At 41.8% G+C, this 25,517-nt stretch overlaps 1 protein-coding gene across 1 annotated transcript in view; it reads right to left on the reverse strand.

Moving 5' to 3' along the window:
* Positions 1 to 25,517, reverse strand: part of LOC135555846 (corticotropin-releasing factor receptor 1-like) — a 173,353-nt gene that overhangs the window by 64,364 nt on the left and 83,472 nt on the right. Inside the window, exons 5-6 of the mRNA XM_064988613.1 lie at positions 20,663 to 20,745; positions 77 to 183 (exon numbers count right to left, since the gene is read on the reverse strand). Coding sequence (XP_064844685.1) covers positions 77 to 183; positions 20,663 to 20,745 — 190 coding nt within the window. The remainder of the gene's footprint in view (positions 1 to 76; positions 184 to 20,662; positions 20,746 to 25,517) is intronic.

The following is a 25,517-nucleotide window of genomic DNA, read 5'->3' on the forward strand; positions in this document are numbered from 1 at the left end:
TTATTATCTGTTTCTGTTATGTGATGTGTTGGATATGATGGAGGAATGACAGTAGGAGGAGGACAGTGTTACTCACCTCAGCCTCATAAAGAGGATGAAGGCCACCAGCAGGGCTGCCAGAGAGATACAATGTCCCATGTAGTTTATGATCACCGCTATGTGGTAGTGCAGCTTGCTCTTTTTCTGCAGAAAGGAGGGGAAAAAAGCCAGATAATAAACCAAAAAATACAGTAATATGCAAACAATAGTGTGGACACACAAATCTATACTTGGCAGTGTACGTCAATGTCAAAGTTAATATAAGATAGCTAATAACTTCATGAGAGAGAGAGTGCACTTTCGTATTGCCTACTGTTAGAAACAGTGCAGAATGTATCATCTATGAATCGTATTATGGCAATTGCTTGGCATCTGACTATAAGGTGCTGCAGAGGGTAGCGCGTTTGTCCCGAGTACATCATGGGGCTGAGCTTCTTGCCATCCAGGACCTCTATGCCAGGCAGTGTCAGAGGAAGGCCCTAAAAATGTTATAAGAGTCCAGCCACCCAAGTCATAAACTGTTCTTTCTGCTACTGCACAGCAAGTGGTACCGGAGCACCAAGTCGGGGACCAAAAGGCCCCCGAACAGCTTTTACCCCCAAGCCATAAGACTGCTAATCAAATGGCTACCCAAACTATTTGCATTGATCCCCTTCTTTTTGCACAGACTCTCTTGCACTGGCTCTATGCACCCTCACTGGACTCTACTCACACAGACTGCACTGACATTCCAACACACACACACACACACACACTGACACACTTTCACACTCTTCACATATAGTACGCTGCTGCTACTCTGTTATCTATCCCGATTGCCTAGTCACTTTTACTCCTACCTACATGCACATATAATCTAAAATACCTCAACTAGCTCGTACCCCTGCACTTAACCCTAACTCGGTACCTGTACTCCTTGTATATAGCCTCGTTGTAATTATTCAAGTTAATATATATTAATATATTTCTTATTTTAAATATCTGCATTGGGAAAGGGTTCGTAAGTAAGCTTTTCACAGAAAAGTCGACACCAGTTGTACTTGGCGCATGTGATAAATACAATTTGATTATGTGGTCTTTACATATGTCAATAGTTCATGCATCACAGCCTGCGCGCATGAGGTCATCATGTACAGCAGACATTGCAAAGGATCTATAAAAGTCACAAAGTAATTAGATCTCTAAAAACAGTTTACAGTTTTTTTACATTTGCTAACAAGCTTTTACCTATACTTAAGATACTTTTTCTAAACTCTTAACACAGCAACACACCGACATCACACAATTTGCCAAATAGTTCATTTTCTGCTCAGAACCACATTTTGTTCATTAAATACCAACTCTACATTTCAAAATGCAAATAAACGTTCTTTAAATAAACTGACTCAATCAATGCATGACAAACCCGACTCATTATCTAATAATTCTGTCAAAACACTAGCACACGTTTTCTATCCAAGAGGAACATACAGTTGAAGTCGGAAGTTTACATAGGTTGGAGTCAATAACTCATTTTTCAACCACTCCACAAAATTCTTGTTAACAATCTATAGTTTTGGCAAGTCGGTTAGGACATCTACTTTGTGCATGATACAATAAATTTTTCCAACAATTGTTTACAGACAGATTATTTCACTTATAATTCACCTTATCACAATTGCAGTGGGTCAGACATTTACATACACTAAGTTGAATGTGCCTTTACACAGCTTGGAAAATTCCAGAAAATGATGTCTTGTCTTTAGAAGCTTCTGATAGGCTAATTAGCATAATTTGAGTTAATTGGAGGTGTACCTGTGGATGTATTTCAAGGCCTACCTTCAAACTCAGTGCCTCTGCTTGACAACATGGGAAATTCAAAAGAAATCAGCCAAGACCTCAGAAAAATAATTGTAGACCTCCACAAGTCTGGTTCACCCTTGAGAGCAATTTCCGAACACCTGAAGGTACCACGTTCATCTGTACAAACAATAGTACGCAAGTATAAACTCCATGGGACCACCACGTAGCTGCCATACTGCTCAGGAAGGAGATGCGTTCTGTCTTCTAGAGATGAACGTACTTTGGTGAGAAAAGTGCAAATCAATCCCAGAACGACAAAGGACCTTGAAGATGCTGGAGGAAACAGGTACAAAAATATATATCCACAGTAAAACGAGTCCTATATCGACATAACCTGAAAAGCCACTCAGCAAGGAAGAAGCCACTGCTCCAAAAACCCCATAAAAAAGCCAGACCATGGTTTGCAACTGCACATGCGGACAAAGAACATACTTTTTGGAGAAATATCCTCTGGTCTGATGAAACAAAAATAGAACTGTTTGGCCATAATGACCATCATTATGTTTGGAGGAAAAAGGGGGAGGCTTGCAAGCTGAAGACACCATCCCAACCATGAAGCACGGGGGTGGCAGCATCATGTTGTGGGGGTGCTTTGCTGCAGGAGGGACTGGTGCACTTCACAAAATAGATGGCATCATGAGGCGGGAAAATTATGTGGATATATTGAAGCAACGTCTCAAGACATCAGTCAGGAAGTTAAAGCTTGGTCACAAATGGATCTTCCAAATGGATAATGACCAGAAGCATACTTTCAAAGTTGTGGCATAATGGCTTAAGGACAACAAAGTCAAGGTATTGGAGTGGCCATCACAAAGCCCTGACCTCAATCCTATAGAAAATGTGTGGGCAGAACTGAAAAAGCATGTGCAAGCCAGGAGGCCTACTAACCTGATTCAGCTACACCAGCTCTGTCAGGAGGAATGGGTCAAAATTCACCCAACTTATGGAAGGCTTGTGGAAGGCTACCCAAAAGTTTAACCCAAGTTAAACAATTTAAAGGCAATGCTAGCAAACACTAATTGAGTGTATGTCAACTTTTTTCATTTTATATATATATTTTTAATTTACCCCCTTTTTCGCCCCAATTTCGTGGTATCCAATTGTTAGTAGCTACTATCTTGTCTCATCGCTACAACTCCAGTACGGGCTCAGGAGAGACGAAGGTTGAAAGTCATGCGTCCTTCGATACACAACCCAACCAAGCACTACTGTTTCCTTTTACTGTTAACCACTCTAAATGTATTGGTTGAGTGTCAAAAGTGTGCATGTTTTGTGTGCATACTATCACAAAGTGAATGAGTCATCTTTACTCTGTAGAATGTACAGTAGCAAAAAAATAATAAGTGACAGAATTGCTGCAGTAAAAGCTTTGTTAGCGACATGAAATTGCTGCCAGTAATCAACAAAAAAATCCAACAATCATGGTCTATGGTTCCAAACGTGTGAAATAAAACACAATTACAGTAAAAAAAGGCACAGAAGGTGAAAAACAACAAAAATTCACAGTCCTGTTCTAATCTATACGATATTCAGCAGTTGGCCACATGTTCTCGTCCACGTCACATCTTATGTCGTCTCTCGCTATGCACCTTGGATAGAAACGCTTGGCCTGCTTTACCCACCCCTGGTAGTCTTCAGCTGAGATGTCTCTGCACCCAGCATCCGTTGCATCCAGGAGGGACATTTAGTCATGTGGCCGATGATCAAACACTTTCCATCTCCAGGCAACAACAAAAAATACCTCAATGGGGTTCAAGGAAATGAGAGTAGGGGGAGAGGAAAAGGGACACCGTTCTTGGATGGGCTGCAAACCAGTTTATGATTGTATGAGAATGGTGGAATGCTACATTGTCCCATGCAATCATAAATGTCCTCATGTTTCCTCCCACCTCTTCCCTTTTTTTTTGCTTCTGTCACCAGTTGTTGGTGGATGTCATCTAAAAACAAAATAAGGCCCTCAGTGTTGTAGGGACCAATTTGGCATTTCTGCAGGACCAAACCAGCACTCGAGATTGCAGCACACATTGTGATATTTGCTCCTCTCTGACCCGGCACATCAACGGTGGCCCTTTTCCCCAATTACGTTTCTTCCCCGCCGACGTGTTTTTGCCAGGATAAACCCTGCCTCATCTACATAAATTATTTAATGTGGGGTCTGATTAGCCTCCAACTCTATGACTCTCTGAAAAAAACACAGTATGTGTAAATGCTTTTCAGTGTGTCCTACTGTATGTACTGTAACCCATGTTTACATGTAGAGTAGCATAGTGTAAAACTAGAACAAGACATTGGATAGACACCATACTCGGGCGTGCCGGAGTTCCTTGACCTCCCAAAAGGAACTGTGTACAACTCCGAGTTTGGTCAGAGTCAGAGCAATGGTAGTCAGGCTGATGCTTTCCACATTGTGAATTACCAGGTTGTCCTCTACAATTCTGGTATGAATTTCTCTCAATTTTATTGCATTGTCAGCAATGAACAATCCTACAATAGCATGCTCTTGGTCTTCACTGAGGAGCGTTCCTCCCTCCCCAGAGGGAGGAAGACGTCCTTTGGAGGAACAAAAATACAACATATATATTTGCATTGAGACTGGTGGCCTACAGTTACAGTGAGACATAGCAATAGTAATGATAGAAGAAGTCCTTGTGAAATGCATTACTTACCTGTTGGTTTGTTGAAAATTCCGGATAATGGAAGCCACGGTTGACTGTCTGAGATTAGGCTGGACTCTTTCACCAACCTCTCTCAGTGATAAACCATGGTCTATGATGGTGGCTCTTATTTCATCAGTGACAACAGATCTTACTCTCCTTTGAACCCCACCACACATTCTTACTCCTCTCCCCTACCTCTCCTTCTTCATTGTCCTGGTCCAGGTACTCCTCTCCCTGGTCCAGCTACTCCTCTGCCTGGTCCAGCTACTCCTCTGCCTGGTCCAGCTACTCCTCTGCCTGGTCCAGCTACTCCTCTGCCTGGTTCAACTACTCCTCTCCCTGGTCCAGACAGTTTTTTCTCTCTCTGCTCCTCTGTGTTCTTCTGTCTCCACATTGGTCAAAATCCATCCAAAGAGTCCACTTTTACTGTGTATGTCCATGTAATTCAAATCTAGAGTCGGCTTTCTATTCCGCAACAAAGCCTCCTTCACTCACGCCGCCAAACTTACCCTAGTAAAACTGACTATCCTACCGATCCTCGACTTCGGCGATGTCATCTACAAAATTTCTTCCAACACTCTACTCAGCAAACTGGATGTAGTTTATCACAGTGCCATCCGTTTTGTCACTAAAGCACCTTATACCACCCACCACTGCGACCTGTATGCTCTAGTCGGCTGGCCCTCGCTACATATTCGTCGCCAGACCCACTGGCTCCAGGTCATCTACAAATCCATGCTAGGTAAAGCTCCGCCTTATCTCAGTTCATTGGTCACGATGGCAACACCCACCCGTAGCACGCGCTCCAGCAGGTGTATCTCACTGATCATCCCTAAAGCCAACACCTCATTTGGCCGCCTTTCGTTCCAGTTCTCTGCTGCCTGTGACTGGAACGAATTGCAAAAATCGCTGAAGTTGGAGACTTTTATCTCCCTCACCAACTTCAAACATCTGCTATCTGAGCAGCTAACCGATCGCTGCAGCTGTACTTAGCCTATCGGTAAATAGCCCACCCAATTTTACCTACCTCATCCCCATACTGTTTTTATTTATTTACTTTTCTGCTCTTTTGCACACCAATATCTCTACCTGTACATGACCATCTGATCATTTATCATTCCAGTGTTAATCTGCAAAATTGTAATTATACGCCTACATCCTCATACCTTTTGCACACAATGTATATAGACTCCCTTTTTTTCTACTGTGTTATTGACTTGTTAATTGTTTACTCCATGTGTAACTCTGTGTTGTCTGTTTACACTGCTATGCTTTATCTTGGCCAGGTCGCAGTTGCAAATGAGAACTTGTTCTCAACTAGCCTACCTGGTTAAATAAAGGTGAAATAAAAAATAAAATAAATAAACAAAAAGTAATTGAAAGAACTTCAACACCTGGCTATGTCTCCGATTGAGATTAGAATCAGCTGTGGTTGGTCTATTTTATACAACTTAAAGTAAATCAGCTATTTCTCAATGTTTCAATGATCTGTTCATTCAAAAGTTCTTATCAGCTGTTTCAATATAGCTTTTGAGCTGCTGTTATTCCAGAAGTAGAGGCTTTAAACATTAGGTCTTCATTTCTGGCACACCGTGTAGGCATTTGTGAATAGGGCAAGAAATATCCATATTTTTGGTATTGGGTAAGCTTGTATGTAAAGAAAATGTAAGCATTTTAGAAATGTGTTAATTGACTACATATTCTGTGAAAACAACATGAATTGTGTTAATGGTATGGTCCACAACAGACGGATGTTGTGCTAATTGTGTTTAGAGTTTTGAAATGTGACTACAGATTGGACAAAAGGATATTAGTGATTGTAAAAAACTGTAATATGTCTGTCTGTATTATGTACTGTTCGAACAGTTTGGTATTGAATAGATATCGTCAAAATGCAGAGGTTTGAGTTGACACTGGATTATATGACTTCCCATCATTATCTGTGAAAAAGACCCCTGTTTAACTCAACCAGATGGCATTTTATAAGGGACAACACGATCACCCCAATTAATATCAACGTGCAATGAGTGATATCAAATGTCACATACTGGTCATTTAGTCAATTTTATTGACATCAATCAGGGAAATGATATGTCATTCGTACTTTAAATCACATCTTTACTTTACACCATTTAAACGTTCACATTCTCGTACAGTTAACACCTCTGGGGCAACTGTCTATCTCCTTCTCTACAAACAACAGCCTCCCTGTCTTCTTTCTGTACCTGTTGTTCTGTACCTGTTGTCATTACCTCATCACAGAGCACACCTTCTAGTTGTGTCTCCTTTAACATGTTTCTCTCTGTCTCTCTCTCTCTGTGTGTGTGTGTGTGATTTAGCTCGGCCCCACAGTGTTGTTTCCCTCCGTATTCTATCCACCACACTATTGTAATTTTGAAGAACTGGATAGCGGGGAGGTGGGGACTAAGATCTACTAAGAGACAATGAAATGAAAACAAACTCCCCCCAGAGACAAACGTGAATCTTTATCCATCCAGATCATCCTGATGGGATTATCTCCTCGGTAATCCCACAATCTAATCTGTCACTTTGATGGATTACCAACAGGCAGCCACTGGCAGATTACAAACGTACGCCTTGATGAGTCATGTGAAAAAATTCAAACTGGAAGCATCCCTTTCCCCTACCATCTCACTCACTCACTCAGCCCCCCCCCCCCACACACACACACACACACATATGCATATGCAAATACACACTTATCCTAGCAGCTGTTTCACGCAGGGCTATCTTGATCTTGCAGGTAGGGGAGTTTTACCTCAGGCTACAACACTGCCAAGAGTCTCCTAGAGATTCTTAATCTACACTCTATCCTGTCTGCCATCTCTGTCTATGTCTCTGTGTCTCTTTCTGTGCTGTGCTATAACTGGGGGGACACAGCTTTGTCATTCCCATACGAACCAACGACTCCCCTGTATTCTGCATAAAACAGGAACTCTGGGATCTAAGGCAGACAAAATTATTAAACTTTTATAGCGCTATTCATTACATAAAGAACCTCAAAGCGCTTTATAGCAACACAAAAAAGAAAATCATTATAAATGAGACAATGTCAAGAGCAGGTTGGAAAGTTCACAGCTTGAATGGTCATCGGAGGGAAGTGGTCTATGGGGGAAAGCAAGCAATGGTGGTCTCTGGAAATGGTCTCTAACATGGTGATAGTACTCAACCCTGAGGCATCTCTTTCTCCTTCCTGGCTGAGCAGTATCAGCATTCAGAGCAGCCCCCAAACAAACACAGCGAAGGCAAGCTGTAACTCATCCCATCATACCAACCCATAGTGAAAACAACTGCCAGGTTTATAAGGATCACTTTACATAGGGTCTCACACATGGTAACGATGATCCTAATGCTCCGACTGGCAACAGTTTCTTAGAAATATTCATATTCTTGTTGGGTCTGAGGGAAACAGATGTCAGGGAGGGACCCAGAATGCTTCTGTGGACATCCTTCATGGCCCCTATCTCTTTAATTAGGCAATTGGGACAGATTAGATAGTCCTAGCATACGATGTGGTACACAGGCCTGCATCTTTCTATCTATCCACCCACCTACCCATCTATACACATCAGCAGGACATGCATGTGTATTGTGTATGTGCCGGTGTGTAAGGACAGGCTGTTTTTGTATTTGTTCAAGAGTTAACATGTTTATTGAAACATCAGAGGCTGTGAGCCTTGTGTTGTGTGCCTGACCTCTCTGAAACCTGATAAGAACAAGGCTCATATGTTTTGTCACGTAACGCTGTTCCGCGGAGGGGGAGGATAGGGGGAGGCTTTTTGATGGCGGTGCCCAGCCGCCTCCCACTCTTAGAGGCCAGCCTTCCCGCTGGCCAAATCTGTCACCAATTTCCTCCTGCCCTCTTAAAGGAGGCCAGTGAAAGCTCTCCGAGCCAATAAAATAGGACGGGGAGAATGGAGGAGCAACCTGCCGTGCAGAGCCAAACAGAGGGAGCAGGCTGCATCGCCAGCCTATGAACAGTAGGGATGGCTGGGCCCTCGTCTCGTTTCTCCTGACTCCCCTGCCTCTCCTTCTGCTGCAGTGCTGGTTTAGAGAAACAATTATTTCAGTTTGATGTTTATATGAATGACTCCTGATGATGACTAAGATCTGTGATTGTAGAAAACATGTGTGCCATTGGTACACAATGGCATGTGTTAAGACTGAGTCAGAGATTTGAGCTGGTACATTCAGTTGGTATTTAGCCATTTGGTCAAATGACTTTTGGCTTTGTACTTTGGAACACAGAGAGCATCTCACTGATACATTTGAAATCTGCAAGAGGAGATTCCAGCACCTTGAAATTGTAAATGGACATATAGTAGTGATTAGTACAAGTGGGTGAGAGAGAGGAAAAAAAGCAGGTTGAAAGGGGTTCCCACTAAAACACATCCATGCAGTTTCCCTTTATTTCTGATGGGGCAGGCTAACATTCCGCAGTATGTGCAAAACATGATCCTCTCCCCACCTTTTAATGTTTTAGTTCTAAGACAGTGCTCTGACACAGAGGTAGCAGTTATACTCGCAGTTTCATTCACTCTGTGCCCAACTGTCTTCCCCACTACACTTTGTGAAAAATGTTAAATTCATCCTATCAGCTGTTTCTAGCAGGGCTATCTTGTTCTCGCAGGTGGGGGAGTCTCTTTTACCTCATGCTGCAACACTGCTTAATCTACACTCTCCTGTCTGCTATCTGTGCCTGTGTCTCTCTCTTTCTGTGCTGTGCTCTAACTGGGGGGAAATAGCTTTGTCATTCACAAATGAACCAATGAGTACCTTGTATTCTGTATAAAATAGGAACTCTGGGATGTAGGGCAGACATTGGGATGCATTTTTTACTCGGAAATGAGTCCCTCATTGCTCATTTGTCTGCCTCAGCATAACGAAACATGGTGATAGTACTATGTCCTGAGGCATCTCTTTCTCTTTCCTGGCAGAGCAGCAGCATCCCCCTAACGCACAGCGTAGGCAAGATGTAATTCGACAAGATAACTTGCCTGAGCCAGTTGTTGTCCCCCATGAGGAAATAAGGGGGAGGGACTATGGATCTGTCTCCGTGCGTTCGTCACAGTCGACACCACTGGTGAATGAGGTGTCTTTCAATGGAGATGGAGATCCAACATTTACAAAATTACACTGATTGGACCAAGAGGGGCGCTATAGTAATCAACTGAAAACCTTGAACAAGCATGTCTCCAGTCCCGTTTGAGCTACATTCATGAAATTATGAACATATATGCAGCCCTCGTTGAAAAGCGTGTTTCCCATAAGGACCTATAAGCGTGTGCTTTGGGTTATCGTCTTCCTGGAAGATCCATTTGCGGCCAACTTTAAGCCTCCTGGCAGAAGCAACGAGATTCTGGGCTAAAATATCCTGGTACTGGGTGAAGTTCATGATGCAATTGACCTTATCAAGGGCCTCAGGACTAGTGGAAGCCAAATAGCCCCATAACATCAAAGATCCACCACCATATTTTACAGTAGATATGGGGTTCTTATCTGCTCATGCATTTTCATTTGGACACCAAACCCACCACTGGTGTGTGTGGCCAAAGAGCTCTATGTTCATGTCATCCAACAAATGCAAACACCTTGAGATTGCTGAACAGCATTAACACTTGGATGGGAACTGGTGCTTTAGTCAAATGACATGACCAGAAAAGAACCACATACCTACATTAACATCTTTATCAAGGGTGTTAATAATTTTGGAACCTACTGTATTCGCATCTCCTCATGAGAAACAAGCATCCCATAAGGACCTATAAGCTCTTGCCATAAAATTTTCCACAATTTAGTCTTGTTGTCCTCCATGACTGTGGGGGGAATATACACTACCGTTCAAAAGTTTGGGGTCACTAGGAAATGTCCATGTTTTTGAAAGAAAAGCACATTTTTTGCTCATTAAAATAACATCAAATTGATCAGAACTACAGTGTAGACATTGTTAATGTCGTAAATTACTATTGTAGCCCATTATCAGCAACCATCACTCCTGTGTTCCAATGGCACGTTGTGTTAGCTAATCCAAGATTATAATTTTAAAAGGTAAATTGATCATTAGAAAATAATTTTTCAATTTATTTGCACAGCTGAAAACTGGTTTTTAGACTAGTTGAGTATCTGGAGCATCAGCATTTGTGGGTTCAATTACAGGCTCAAAATGGCCAGAAACAAAGCATTTTCTTCTGAAACTTGTCAGTCTATTCTTGTTCTGAGAAACGAAGGCTATACCATGCGTGAAATTGCCAAGAAACTGAAGATCTCGTCCAATGCTGTGTACTACTCCCTTCACAGAACAGCACACACTGGCTCTAACCATAAAATAAAGAATAGTGGAGTCCCCAGTCCACAACTGAGCAAGAGGACAAGTACATTAGTGTAACGGCTGTTGCTGGAAGAAGGTGAGGACCAAAGCGCAGCGTGGTACATGTTCATCTTGTTTATTTAACTGAACACTGAAAATGAACATAGAATGCCCACCCTAGTCACACCCTGGCCTAACCAAAATAGAGAATAAAAACCTCTCTATGGCCAGGATGTGACAATTATAGTGTCTGGTTTGAGAAGCAGAAGTCCTCAACTGGCAGCTTCATTAAATATTACCTACAAAACACCAGTCTCAACATCAACAGTGAAGAGGCGACTCCGCGATGCTGGCCTTCTAGGCAGAGTTGCACAGAAAAAGCCATATCTCAGACTGGCCAATAAAAAGAAAAGATTGAGATGGGCAAAAGAACACAGAGACTGGACAGAGGAACTTTTCCTAGAAGGTCAGCATCCCGGAGTCGCCTCTTCACTGTTGACGTTGAGACTGGGTGTTTTGCCGTACCAAGCGGTGATACAGTCCGATAGGACGCTTTCGATTGTGCATCTGTAAAAGCTTGTGAGTGTTTTTGGTGACAAGCCAAATTTCTTCAACCTCCTGAGGTTGAAGAGGCGCTATTGCGCCTTCTTCACCACTCGGTCTGTGTGGGTGGACCATTTCAGTTTGTCCGTGATGTGAACGGCGAGGAACTTAAAACTTTCCACCTTCTCCACTACTGTCCCATCAATGTGGAGAGGGAGGTGCTCCCTCTGCTGTTTCCTGAAGTCCACGATCATCTCCTTTGTTTTGTTGACGTTGAGTGTGAGATATTTTTCCTGACACCGCACTCCGAGGGCCCTCAGCTCCTTGCTACAGGCTGTCTCGTCATTGTTGCAAACTTGATGATTGAGTTGGAGGCGTGCATGGCCACGCAGTCATGGGTGAACAGGGTGTACAGGAGAGGGCTGTGAACGCACCCTTGTGGGGCCCCAATGTTGAGGATCAGCGGGGTGGAGATGTTGTTTCCTACCCTCTTCACCTGGGGGTGGCCGGTCAGAAAGTCCAGGACCCAGATGCACAGGGCGGGGTGGGTCTCGAGCTTAATGACGAGTTTGGAGGGTACTATGGTGTTAAATGCTGAGCTGTAATCGATGAACAGCATTCTTACATAGGTATTCCTTTTGTCCAGATGGGTTAGGGCACTGTCTATTGGAGCGGTAAGAAAATTGGAGTTGGTCTAGGGTGAATGTGATATGATCCTTGACTAGTCTCTCAAAGCACTTCATGATGACGGAAATGAGTGCTACGGGGCAATAGTCGTTTAGCTCAGTTACCTTGGCTTTCTTGGAAACAGGAACAACTAGACTAAAGTCGAAAGGCCAGTTTTACTGCTTCTTTAATCAGAACAACAGTTTTCAGCTGTGCTAACATAATTGCAAAAGGGTTTTCTAATGATCAATTTGCCTTTTAAAATGATAAACTTGGATTAGCTAACACAACGTGACCATTGGAACACAGGAGTGATGGTTGCTGATAATGTGCCTCTGTACGCCTATGTAGATATTTCATTTTTAAAAATCAGCCGTTTCCAACTACGATAGTCATTTACAACATTAACATTGTCTACAGTGTATTTCTGATCATTGAGGTTATTTTAGTGAACAAAAAATGCTTTTCTTTCAAAAACAAGTACATTTCTAAGTGACCCCAAACTTTTGAACGGTAGTGTATATGTTTTTATAAAATTCTGTAAATCTTCCTTCCTATATGATTTGATGACATTAGATAACTGCAAAGTCTTTTTTCACAAAACTTTTTCACAATGGTGTCTTAAATGTGGCTATGGCGTGCTTGGCCCCAGAATTGTTACTTGCAGCTATTATTTGATAACTGATATTCAGATTTAGACCAAATAAGTTTAACACCATTTCGCAACAGCTCTGATGACATATTCCTTCCTGTGAAATAAACACATTTCCCCACATGCCACCAAGGTTTTTGTTTTTCTCCTGTAACACATCTCTCCATCAAGCAGTGGGGTCCGTTCTCTGACAGCGCGTCCATTGTGAGCTATCAAGTTTTGATTTCCAGCGAGCGAAAAAATACTTCATTGTTTTAATTCTCTCTCTTATTAATTCATACAACACAAGTTGTAATAATTGTCACTAATTGCCCCAAGGGGGGCACTGCATCATTTATGGACAACATGTTTACTGTTGCCTTGCTTCTTTGTGCACTTTCTTTCACAGTTGAGCAATTTAAAAAAAAACTTTCTTTTGTCTTTGGCCCATCTACCGAAGCCCAGAGGGCCTAATTTTCAACCCGAGTTCACATATACAACACGTGAAAAGCATTGGGCCAGTAAGCATTTTATTTCATGTCAAGTCTATGGACCTGAGTGACAAGCAGCCCTCTTTAGAGGCCATGATTGACCTGGGAAAATAGACTCTATGGCTATTTCTATAACCCCTGCCTCTGGGGCTCTGGTGAGAAAGACCTTCTCCTACCTTAACAAAGTGCTTTTTCTTGTTTAAGAGTACATGTGCCACAGTGGAATGGAATGAGGACATGTGCCTGCACTGGTGTTGTTGTAGTACAGCAGAACAGATAAGTACTGTATGAAGCAAATAAAAACAGTACAGTTGTGTGTGGTAAAAAAAAGGTTGTTTGCGGTGTTTGGTTGCAATCATCTATTGGTCGTTTAAACCGGGGTAGTCAAGTCTTTAGGACATGGCTTCATTCCTTACTACATATGCCACTGAACTGGAATGAAGAACATTTCACAGTAATTCCCCCTTTCTATTACAAATGCATGCAGTGAATGACCAGATACACTACATACATAATTCAAGTCCATGATCATGGTAATCACATGAAAAGCAAAGTCTATATGACCTCTGGTTCTGCCAAGTTCTTTTAAATCAAAAGAAACCTTAACATGACTCCTAACCCATGAGCTCTCTCCTACGGGGGGCCTAGCCCAGGGAAAGGAAACTTAAAAGCAGTGAACTAGCTATGTATTCCAGGGTCAAAACTCATCATATCTGTTCCTCACTATTTTAGTCTGTAAAGTCATAGGAGTGCAGCATTCACTCGGCTGCCTTCTAAAGAGGAAATAACCCCAAAACATCCAGCCTGAGCAGGAGGAGACTTACCACAGAGAAAATGAGAACAAAAACCAACAGCTGGACATGATTTTAATGAAATCAGCACTCTAGCGACAATAGCAATTCCTCCTTAAACAACCATTACCAACTGAGCAACCACGATATAAACTATGGTGAATCATAAGCCAAATGCTCTCAAGGGTTGCTGGGATTTCAAGGAATGCAGGTTTGTGATTGGACCAAGAAGATTATAGCCCATTGTCAGCTATAAGCTTTGCGGACCGGAAGATGCCCTAGAAAGCAGTTACTCAGCCCCCTCCTGCTGTGCTGGTATAGGGAACAAATGGTGAGATCAAATTGAACATTTTGTAACCACACTGAAGTGGTTGACTCATCTTGTCAGTAGCCCACTGTGCTGTAAGTGGGTTAAAATGTTCTACAGGTGGAAAGGGCAAATTATCATTTACAACACGATCCAGCTAAAAAAATATAGTCAAAGACCTTCCCGGAAAAACAAATACCTTGCTTTTGTACTCTCCTGCTCTGAGATGAGGCTAGATTTTTCTTTGCTCCTCTCTGCATTCTGTCTTTCCCTAAAGGTGATATTGAATGCTGATGCTAGCAACACTGGCAGCAGATGGCTTGTATGCCTTCGACAAAACCTAGTCATATAAGTTTCTACCACTATTTATGCAACCGGTGTTAAAACCCAACACTTAAAAGTGTTCAAATTCAACTGTTACTGCATACCTCGTAAAATGTGTGAATTGCTGGCATAAACAGCTCCAACAAAAGAACCACTGTAGTCAGATATAGTGAAGGCCAAAGAAAAGAGTAATATAGTTAACCTGTTCCCTACTTGATTTAAAAAAGATTTGTAAGCAAAAGCTACACCCTGAAGGATTGCACACTTTCTGAATATCAGTAAAGGTCACTAGAACTACTTTTAATTAATTAAGGGACCTTTGTGTCTGCAAGGTGACACTGTTTTAATACAGTAGCACTGCTTTGCCACCGTCCTCAGTCTTTGAAAAACCCTGCCATTGATTCCCATACTGTTTTTAATTGTCCCTATACCACAAGGTTTGATTTTGTAAATGCGCAGCACCAACCTTCCCCATGCATGGATCTGGATGAGCCAAACCACAAAGCAGTGGGCGTCTGTCGACAGGGTGCTCCCCTGTGTGAGTGGACTTATTAATTTGCATGTGTATGTCCCTCAGGAAACAGATGGTGGGGGGAAGATAGCAGGCAGTGTGCAGCCGTTTGCCCAGTGACAAGGGGGTCCTCAACAACCTTAGATGACTCACGTGTTCGCCTGTTAACAATACTGCTAGCTAGCAGCTGTCTGCTTGGTCCTATTGGCACCCCAGGACCCACAACAATAATAGGACTCCATTAACGTGTGATGGAGGGTAGACAGAAAGGTACTAAGCATCCTATCCCATAAAAAGTGCTCCATTAACTGTGTCTGACTCAATAGCGCTACATGAGGTGCTTGTTGGAGACGGAAGAAAAGTGGTTAGGTAAAAGCCCTGTTGTCTTGAGGACTGAGATATAAAGGTATGACTCTGTATGACTGGTAGATTCTGCTGTGAATGACAAAGCTGAGCTGGGCCCTATCCGAACGATTTCGATAGAGTACAGTTGCTTCAGTAGGCATTCACTTGTGATGGCTTAGTCATCCAGCATCAACAGGAAGCTCATGGACAATAAAAAGCAAACTGAAGAGATGAAGCAAGCAACTCTATAACACAATCATCAGTCCTGGAATTTTAAAGAAAATGTGTGCTGAAAGAGCACATGGTGGTGCTGGTGGGATTTTGGTTGTACCGCAGAATGTTTCTATTGGCAGGAGGTAGCCTCAAGATTAGAGAATAGGACTATAACCTGAGGGTAAGCCACCCGCTTCAAATACCAAAGCCGATGGAAAAAATCTGGTGAATGTGAGGGTTGCTTGCATCAGTATCGGAGGTGCTATAGCCGTTGTGCCCTTGAGCAAGGTACTTACAGTAGAAGCTTTCTGTTTTACAATCAAATCTATATTTTTTAGGAAAATTATGTTATAGGAAGGGTTCAGACACCTTTTATTGTCATTCCACTTGTTTATGAGAAACCGAAACAGCAAATCAATTTATCATCCTCGTTGTGTAGTATGGGGGCCCTGAAAAAAAACATGAACAAACGCTCCAAAAAAATCAAAATATGTCCTTTTAGAAAAGTAAAATCTCTGTATAGTGATGCAGATGTTTAGATGTTGTACACATGAAATTGTGTCATTCTGAACAGTATCCGCAACATTATATTCCCTTTTGTGCAACTCGAGCTGTTTAGCTTATCCAGCTGTTCCATTCTCTGTGTAGCTTGCTACTACACATAACTGGCAAAATCAAAGAAACACCAACAGCCGACAGAACAACTTCAATGCGCCTTGACATAGATTCTGCAGACTCTGGAAATTCCTGTGTTGTAGTTGCTTTCAATACACGTTGTACCCCTAATTTACTCAAGTGTTTCCTTGATTTTAGCAGTTACTTCTAGAATGGATGGAGAGGAATCTTTTGAGTCACAGTAAAAGGGAGTATAACATTGGGGATAAAGTTTGGAATTAAACAATTTCACAACATCTAATGTTCTGCTTCCCTATACTGAGAGTTGTTTTTGGAGCCTTTGTTCATAATTTGCTATTTGAGGTAAGTTTCTCAAAAACGCGGCTTCCGGTTGAACAATGTAGAAAGAAGTCGCACAATGTCTCGTCTCCGACAACTTTTGTAAATATTCCAAACTTTTGCCTAAATTCATACTTCTCATGTCCTCAAAAGTCATTTTAATTACCCAGTAATAAAGTGCATCTACGTTAGCATGAGCAAACCAGTAACACTCTTTGGAAAATCAACGGAAAAAACTTCACCTTTATACAATTCCAGTGGATCAGAAGTTTACATACACTAAGTTGACAGTGCCTTGAAATAGCTTGGAAAATTCCAAAAAAGGATGTCATGGATTTAGAAGCTTCTGATAGGCTAATTGACATCAATTGAGTCAATTGGAGGTGTACCTGTGGATATATGTCACGTTCTGACCTGTTATTTTATTCGTTGTTTTAGTATGGTCAGGGCGTGAATTGGGGTGGGCAGTCTGTTTGTTTTTTTTATGTTGGTTTTTGTGTTCGGCCTAGTATGGTTCTCAATCAGGGGCAGGTGTTGTGTCGTTAGTTGTCTCTGATTGAGAATTATACTTAGGTAGCCTGGTTTCAATTTTGGTTTGTGGGTGTTTGTTTCCGTGTGAGTGTTTTGTATATTTCCTGTTTAGTGTTTGTCATTCACCTTACGGGACTGTTCATTTGTTGCTTATTGTTTTTTTTCAGTGTTCATTTTGCTTCATTAATTTATGGACACTTACCACGCTGGGTTTTGATCCCCCGATCCTTCTTGCTACTCCTCCTCAGAAGAGGAGGATGAGATCCCTTACAATATAATTCAAGGCCTACCTTGAAATCAGCCAAGAACAGAAAAAAGTGGTAGACCTCCACACGTCTGGTTCATCCTTGGGAGCAATTTCCAAATGCCTGAAGGTACCATGTTCATCTGTGCAAACAACATTACACACGTATAAACACCATGGGACCATGCAGCTATCATACCGCTCAGGAAGGAGATGAATATACTTTGGTGCAAAAAGTGCAAATTAATCCCAGAATAACAGCAAAGGACCATGTGAAGGTGCTGGAGGAAACAGGTACAAAATATCTATATCCACAGTAAAACGAGTCCTATATCGGCGTAACCTGAAAGGCCGCTCAGCAAGGAAAAAGCCACTGCTCCAAGACCACCATAAACAAACAGACTACGGTTTGCAACTGCACATGGGGATTAAGATCGTACTTTTTGGAGAAATGTCCTCTGGTCCGATGAAACAAAAATTGAACTGTTTGGCTGTAATGACCATTGTTATGTTTGGAGGAAAAAGGGGGAGGATTGCAAGCTGAAGAACAACATCCAACCTGTGAAGCATGGGAGTGGCAGCATCATGTTGTGGCGGTGCTTTGCGGCAGGAGGGACTGGTGCACTACACAAAGTAGATGATATCATGTGGAAAGAAAATGATGTGGATATATTGAAGAAACATCTCAAGACATGAGTCAGGAAGTTAAAGTTTGGTCACAAATGGGTCTTCCAAATGGACAATGACCCCAAGCATACTTCCAAAGTTGTGGCAAAATGGCTTAAGGACAACAAAGTCAAGGTATTGGAGTGGCCATCACAATGCCCTGACCGCAATCCCATAGAACATTTGTGGGCAGAACTGTAAAAGCATGTGAGAGCAAGGAGGCCTAGAAACCTGACTCAGTTTTACACCAGCTCTGTCGGGAGGAATGGACCAAAATTTGCCCAATTCATTGTGGGAAGGCTACCCGAAACGTTTTACGCAAGTTAAACAATTTAAAGCCAATGCTACCAAATACTACTTAAGCGTATGTAAACTTCTGACTCACTGGGAATGTGATGAAAGAAATAAAAGCTGAAAGAAATAATTTGCTATACTATTATTCTGACATTTCACATTCTTAAAATAAAGCAGTGATCCTAACTGACCTAAGGCAGGGAATTTTTACTATGATTAAATGTCAGGAATTGTGAAAAACTGAGTTTAAATATATTTGGCTAAGGTGTATGTAAACTTCCGACTTCAACTGTATGTCCAATTAAAAAAATACATTTACATTTTTTTTTTAAGTCTCTCAAAACCATTACATTTAGATACACAATAGATATGTGGTTGTAAAAATGAAAACTTCCTCTTTAACTAACTCCCACAATGCTTTAGGGATGCTGCTCTTTGCCTGACCCCGTGCTGCCTCCAGACTGTCATGTGTGTGTTTCTGTTTGAGGGATACTGAGAATTTCTCTGCAAATAGATAGTAAAGATATTTTCAGCAGTGCTTGTATCCTTAGAAGAAGAATGGAAGAATACAGTGCCTTGCGAAAGTATTCAGCCCCCTTGAACTTTGCAACCTTTTGCCACATTTCAGGTTTCAAACATAAAGATATAAAACTGTATTTTTTTGTGAAGAATCAACAACAAGTGGGACACAATCATGAAGTGGAACGACATTTATTGGATATTTCAAACTCTTTTAACAAATCAAAAACTGAAAAATTGGGCGTGCAAAATTATTCAGCCCCCTTAAGTTAATACTTTGTAGCGCCACCTTTTGCTGCGATTACAGCTGTAAGTCGCTTGGGGTATGTCTCTATCAGTTTTGCACATTGAGAGACTGAAATTTTTTCCCATTCCTCCTTGCAAAACAGCTCGAGCTCAGTGAGGTTGGATGGAGAGCATTTGTGAACAGCAGTTTTCAGTTCTTTCCACAGATTCTCGATTGGATTCAGGTCTGGACTTTGACTTGGCCATTCTAACACCTGGATATGTTTATTTTTGAACCATTCCATTGTAGATTTTGCTTTATGTTTTGGATCATTGTCTTGTTGGAAGACAAATCTCCGTCCCAGTCTCAGGTCTTTTGCAGACTCCATCAGGTTTTCTTCCAGAATGGTCCTGTATTTGGCTCCATCCATCTTCCCATCAATTTTAACCATCTTCCCTGTCCCTGCTGAAGAAAAGCAGGCCCAAACCATGATGCTGCCACCACCATGTTTGACAGTGGGGATAGGGTGTTCAGGGTGATGAGCTGTGTTGCTTTTACGCCAAACATAATGTTTTGCATTGTTGCCAAAAATTTCAATTTTGGTTTCATCTGACCAGAGCACCTTCTTCCACATGTTTGGTGTGTCTCCCAGGTGGCTTGTGGCAAACTTTAAACAACACTTTTTATGGATATCTTTAAGAAATGTCTTTCTTCTTGCCACTCTTCCATAATGGCCAGATTTGTGCAATATACGACTGATTGTTGTCCTATGGACAGAGTCTCCCACCTCAGCTGTAGATCTCTGCAGTTCATCCAGAGTGATCATGGGCCTCTTGGCTGCATCTCTGATCAGTCTTCTCCTTGAAAGTTTAGAGGGACGGCCAGGTCTTGGTAGATTTGCAGTGGTCTGATACTCCTTCCAATTCAATATTATCGCTTGCACAGGGCTCCTTGGGATGTTTAAAGCTTGGGAAATCTTTTTGTATCCAAATCCGGCTTTAAACTTCTTCACAACAGTATCTCGGACCTGCCTGGTGTGTTCCTTGTTCTTCATGATGCTCTCTGCGCTTTTAACAGACCTCTGAGACTATCACAGTGCAGGTGCATTTATACAGAGACTTGATTACACACAGGTGGATTGCATTTATCATCATTAGTCATTTAGGTCAACATTGGATCATTCAGAGATCCTCACTGAACTTCTGGAGAGAGTTTGCTGCACTGAAAGTAAAGGGGCTGAATAATTTTGCACGCCCAATTTTTCAGTTTTTGATTTGTTAAAAAAGTTTGAAATATCCAGTAAATGTCGTTCCACTTCATGATTGTGTCCGACTTGTTGTTGATTCTTCACAAAAAAATACAATTTTATATCTTTATGTTTGAATCCTGAAATGTGGCAAAAGGTTGCAAGGTTCAAGGGGGCCGAATACTTTCGCAAGGCACTGTATATATTTTACTATCCATTACAGAGGCTCATTATTCTCAGAGTTAAACAGTTACCTTTTCATACACCAATAACAATGCTACATACAGTACATACCTCATTGAGAATCTCTTGACACTGGGTGTAGTTGCCTTTCACCGCCCAGGACCCGTTGGAAAGGCATTCTCTGTACACATTGTCTGTGGAAATAAAGGATTGGAAAACCATGTCATGAAAGTTAGCAAACATGCACCATTTCTCCTTTCATACAAGCGACAAAAATTAACAAAACCTTAAACTCAGATTCTGCAAAAACCACGCAGGGTGGGTGTAAGTTATGCAGCTTAGAGTGCTGATAGACCCAGATAGAGAACACACAATCCAGTCTTGACAATGTTGCACGCCAAACCCATTTCCAAATAAGTATTTGAACTCTTGACAGTGCAGCTGCTTTTTTATGCTCTAAATAAAAATAAAAAATACAACAAAGTGGAGCAAAGAAACCCCTCAAAGCTGAGAGCTGTCTTTGTTTGATTTCAGGTACACATGCTACATGCACACAGTGGAGGTATGTGACACAAGAAGTAAGAAAGAGACATACAGAGAAGCAAAGCCACAGACTTCTAAAAGACTCTCCGCTGTGTTCCCAAGGTTGCGACAGAGTAAGTGACGGAGTGTCGGAGACAGCATAAGACAGATCAAAAGCAGTCAGGCCTAGAGAGCTGACCTGCGGTACACCACACTTGACATGTTTGACATTAGAGAAGCTTCCATTAAGCTAACCTAAAATCAAGACTGTCAGCTAACGCTCCACTAACACCTAATGAACCATCATAATATTACCTGACAAACTGCAAGAAATGAAGCATCATGTCGTTACCCCAAGACAGGTCTAATTGGTTGTTCTTAAGTTGATTGACAGAGTAGGTGGCATGCCATGCTCTCAATGTGTTACATTATGTTACATCATATGAATCCTACAGACAAAATACAAAACATATCACACGTAAGCACGACCCAAGGCCATAAGATTTTGTATACTTCCTGCTATGCTCTCAACATGAGGATCTGTACAAACACGAAGTAATGGGATTGAAAAAAAAATGTTGATAGACTTGGTGAATCATTACAAAAAGTATGGAAAATAAAAATGAAATAGGGTTAGGGTTAGTGTGATGACATGATATATCAGTAATGACACTCTTGATGTGGTATACACATTTAAAAAAAAGAATAAATATTTGACAATATCAGATATCAAAATATTAAAAGACAATTGTTGTTGCAGGGGTTCTGTGTTACAGTAGATAGTTACAACCTTGTTTGTCTACATGTACATATACACAGTATACTGTTTGAGATCAATTTTTGCGGTTAAACAACATTGTTGAGAAGTCATTGACATTCCGTATATATGATGGTCTCTCCTTGGCATTGTTGATTGATTTATTGACCATTACGTGTAATCTTTATTTAACTAGGCAAGGCAGTAGGCTGCATTGATTGACCTGTTCTGATCAGTGGGAGTTGGGGGGTAATACAAACATTAATTAACACACGCTCATGCATTTATTGATCATTGACAACATTTTAACTTGCATAGTCTGTATCACCAAATACTAATACCCGTTGGACCAACTTATGTTTCTGTCCTACAGCTTAATTCTTAGTGGCTAGCATTACACCATGACTGTCTGCAAAGCGCACCACGATAGATGGTTGACAGTATTCATTATGTAATTAAGAATACACACGGTTCAGTCTTTGAACTGGGCTGGAGGTTGGGTTGGACTGAACATATGGCATGCTATGGATATGACATACAGTACATACTGTATGTGATAGAGAATGAGATACACAAACATACATATACACACACACTGCAGAAAGCAAGGGATGGATGGTCTTCTGAAACAAACCGCTGACAATACATTTCTACCCAACTGCTCTGGCCCTCCATGTGAATGATATCACTCTCCCACTTGAGTTGCCCCTATTGTGGGGTTCTGCTGTAGGGGGAATTGAGGAAGGCCTCAAATCAATACCTTTAAGGCTGAGTAGCTATTATCAGTGTGATTCAATCATTCCCACTGCAGCTGAGAGTGGCTGGCCCTGCACTGAGCAAGGACCTCTTCCTGACTTGACACTGAACTTTGAGCTATAGTACACTTTCTCCGAAGGTGTAAGAATGCCATACCGCTGTCCATGGAAATATGCTTTCTTGGTAAGATTGAGGCAAGGACATTGAACTTAGAGGAGAAGATTACATTTAGTCATGGATGAAAATATCCACAAAAACGATATTGTTTTCATGTTTTTGACTTTGAAAATCAATCACAGTGACCTTTTTCTAAGCCGCCCATCCCAAGGGTTTCTATTCCTTTTAGCTTTGTTTGAAGATGAGGTCGCTAGGAATTAATGGTGCACCATGGGGAATAAGTGTGGCCCGTGTCTGGATTCTATCAAGCTATGATGTCCAGAATCAAGTCAATGTGACCTTGAACGCAGGCTAACTCACTCACAGCAACACCCCTGCGGCTAAGGATGTACACCCATCAGTCCCTGTATTGATCAAAACCCACTAATATCATAAATAAAAACTCCCAATAGAATGCTGGAGTTTGGTGGCGCGGTAACACTGCAGAGATCGGGAACCCAGGTCCGGAACTTCCTTCCTCAAGAAAGAGTCTAGAAGGGTCAGTAAATTACAGGTCTGGAATTTCTGCACTTCATATCTTCCCTCATCTGTCTCCACCTCTCCTTCAAACTGTCTGAATTAAGTATAAACATATATCAAATATAAAAAAGGAGGATGGGATTCCATGAGTAAAAGTAGAACTCCAGCTGAGAGCTAGACTTAAATTGGAAAGGAAGAGTTGGAAAGATTTAAAGTCTGGATCTGCATTCTGCATTTTCCGACAGAGTCAATATCTGCCCTGAAGAAGAGGTTCCCATGTACCCCCTCCTGACTATAATTTAAACAATACAAAGGCCAGTGCAAAATCCAGACGTCCAGGAAACCATCTTGAGATTGTCCGACACTAATTTTCAGTACATAGCAGTTCTAAAGATCAATCATGCTTAAACTCCAATTATAAACACATACAGTTGACACATTTCCATTTATTGACTTCGGGGTGCCTGTGATTTGCTACAGTCTCCTTCTCATTCAGTGTGATATCATTCTCACTTTCCCTCTCTCTGCCCACCCGACCTCCACGGAGACCCCCATGGGTATTGGATGCTCACTGTCAGCCTTCTACGCTACAATTCATCTAAATCTAGCTGAATCCCATGGAAGCCCCCGCCAGAAGTTTAACATTCTCTCTCGCCCCCTCAAACGGGATGGGTATGTTGTGTTCCGCTCTGATGCTCAGCCATCGAAAGTCATCGCTACAGCCGGTACGTCTTAAGTGGGCTTAAATCGACGAGCTGCTAAGCTATGTAGTCAGCATGGCAACGCAGAACAGCGAATACTGTCTACCATTATTTGAGGAATTATCTTTGTACAGGGGAGAATATATCTGGTGAATATGAATGGGGTTCAATCTTCACCTTCTGAAGAGCTCTAAGAATTCTAACAAGCAAGTGGGAAGCCCAGTTCTACAGGTATCTGATCTGAACACCTACAGTCAGTAAACCCAGCCACAAAGGAGATGTTTGTGAAGAATGATCAGGAGTCTGGGCCCAATTGAACGGTTTAATTCCAGACTACATCTAGGGGTGGCTGGCCCACTAATATCAGGGATGAAACATATGAAGCTGTATGAAAAGATAATACCAATGTAACCTATCTGGGCAGATAGATGCAGCTCTGAAAATATGATACAGCACCATGTATGAAGGAAACTTTCAGCAAACGTTCTGCCAAACCTTCTGCCAAAGTTCTCCAGCTTCAGGCTGGCTTGTACCCTTCCATCATCCACGCTTGGGTTTTCCATAATGACGAATACACAGCCAAGAGAGAAGCAATTGCCGGGTAGTCAAGGACTTTGGCCATCAGTTGTCTCAGCTCTTCCCTCCAACTGTCTGTCTCCTAGCAGGTTTAAGCTCCATTGGACACAGACGGTAATGTGACGAGTACAGTTCCAGTCGATCACTCTAGCTTGGACCAGAGGGACTAGGGAAGCACCCAAAGCAGCTTCTGTTAACTTCTTTGGGCAGGGGGAAGTATTGAGTAGCTTGGATGAATAAGGTGCCCAGAGTAAACTGTCTGCTACTCAGTCCCAGTTGCAAATATGCATATTATTAGTAGATTTGGATAAAACCTGAGAAACAATCCAACCAGGAAGTGGGAAATCTGAGGTTTGTAGGTTTTCAACTCATTGCCTATCGAAGATACAGTGGGATATTGGTCATATTGCACTTCCTAAGGCTTCCACTAGATGTCAACAGTCTTTAGAACCTTGTTTGATGCTTTTACTGTGAAGTGGGGCGAATGAGAGGGGAATGAGTCAGAGGTCTGCCAGAGAGCCACGAGCTGGTGACACGTGTTCACGTGAGAGTTAGCTTGAGTTCCATTGCATTTCTGAAGACAAAGGAATTCTCCGGTTGGAACATTATTGAATATTTATGTTAAAAACATCCTAAAGATTGATTCTATACATCGTTTGACATGTTTCTATGGACTGTAACAGAACTTTTGGACTTTTCGTCTGCTCCTAGTGATCGCGCGTCATAAATTTAAAAGTCTGGGCTAAACGCGTGAACAAAAAGGAGGTATTTGGACATAAATGATGGACATTATCGAACAAAACAAACATTTATTGTGGAACTGGGATTCCTGGGAGTGCATTCTGATGAAGATCATCAAAGGTAAGTGAATATTTATAATGCTATTTCTGACTTCTGTTGACTACACAACATGGCGGATATCTGTTTGGGTTGTTTTGGTCTCTGAGCGCCGTACTCAGATTATAGCATGGTGTGCTTTTTCCGTAAAGTTTTTTTGAAATCTGACACAGCGGTTGCA

The sequence above is a fragment of the Oncorhynchus masou genome, chromosome 15 (assembly GCF_036934945.1).
Source record: "Oncorhynchus masou masou isolate Uvic2021 chromosome 15, UVic_Omas_1.1, whole genome shotgun sequence".
Taxonomy (NCBI): domain Eukaryota; kingdom Metazoa; phylum Chordata; class Actinopteri; order Salmoniformes; family Salmonidae; genus Oncorhynchus; species Oncorhynchus masou.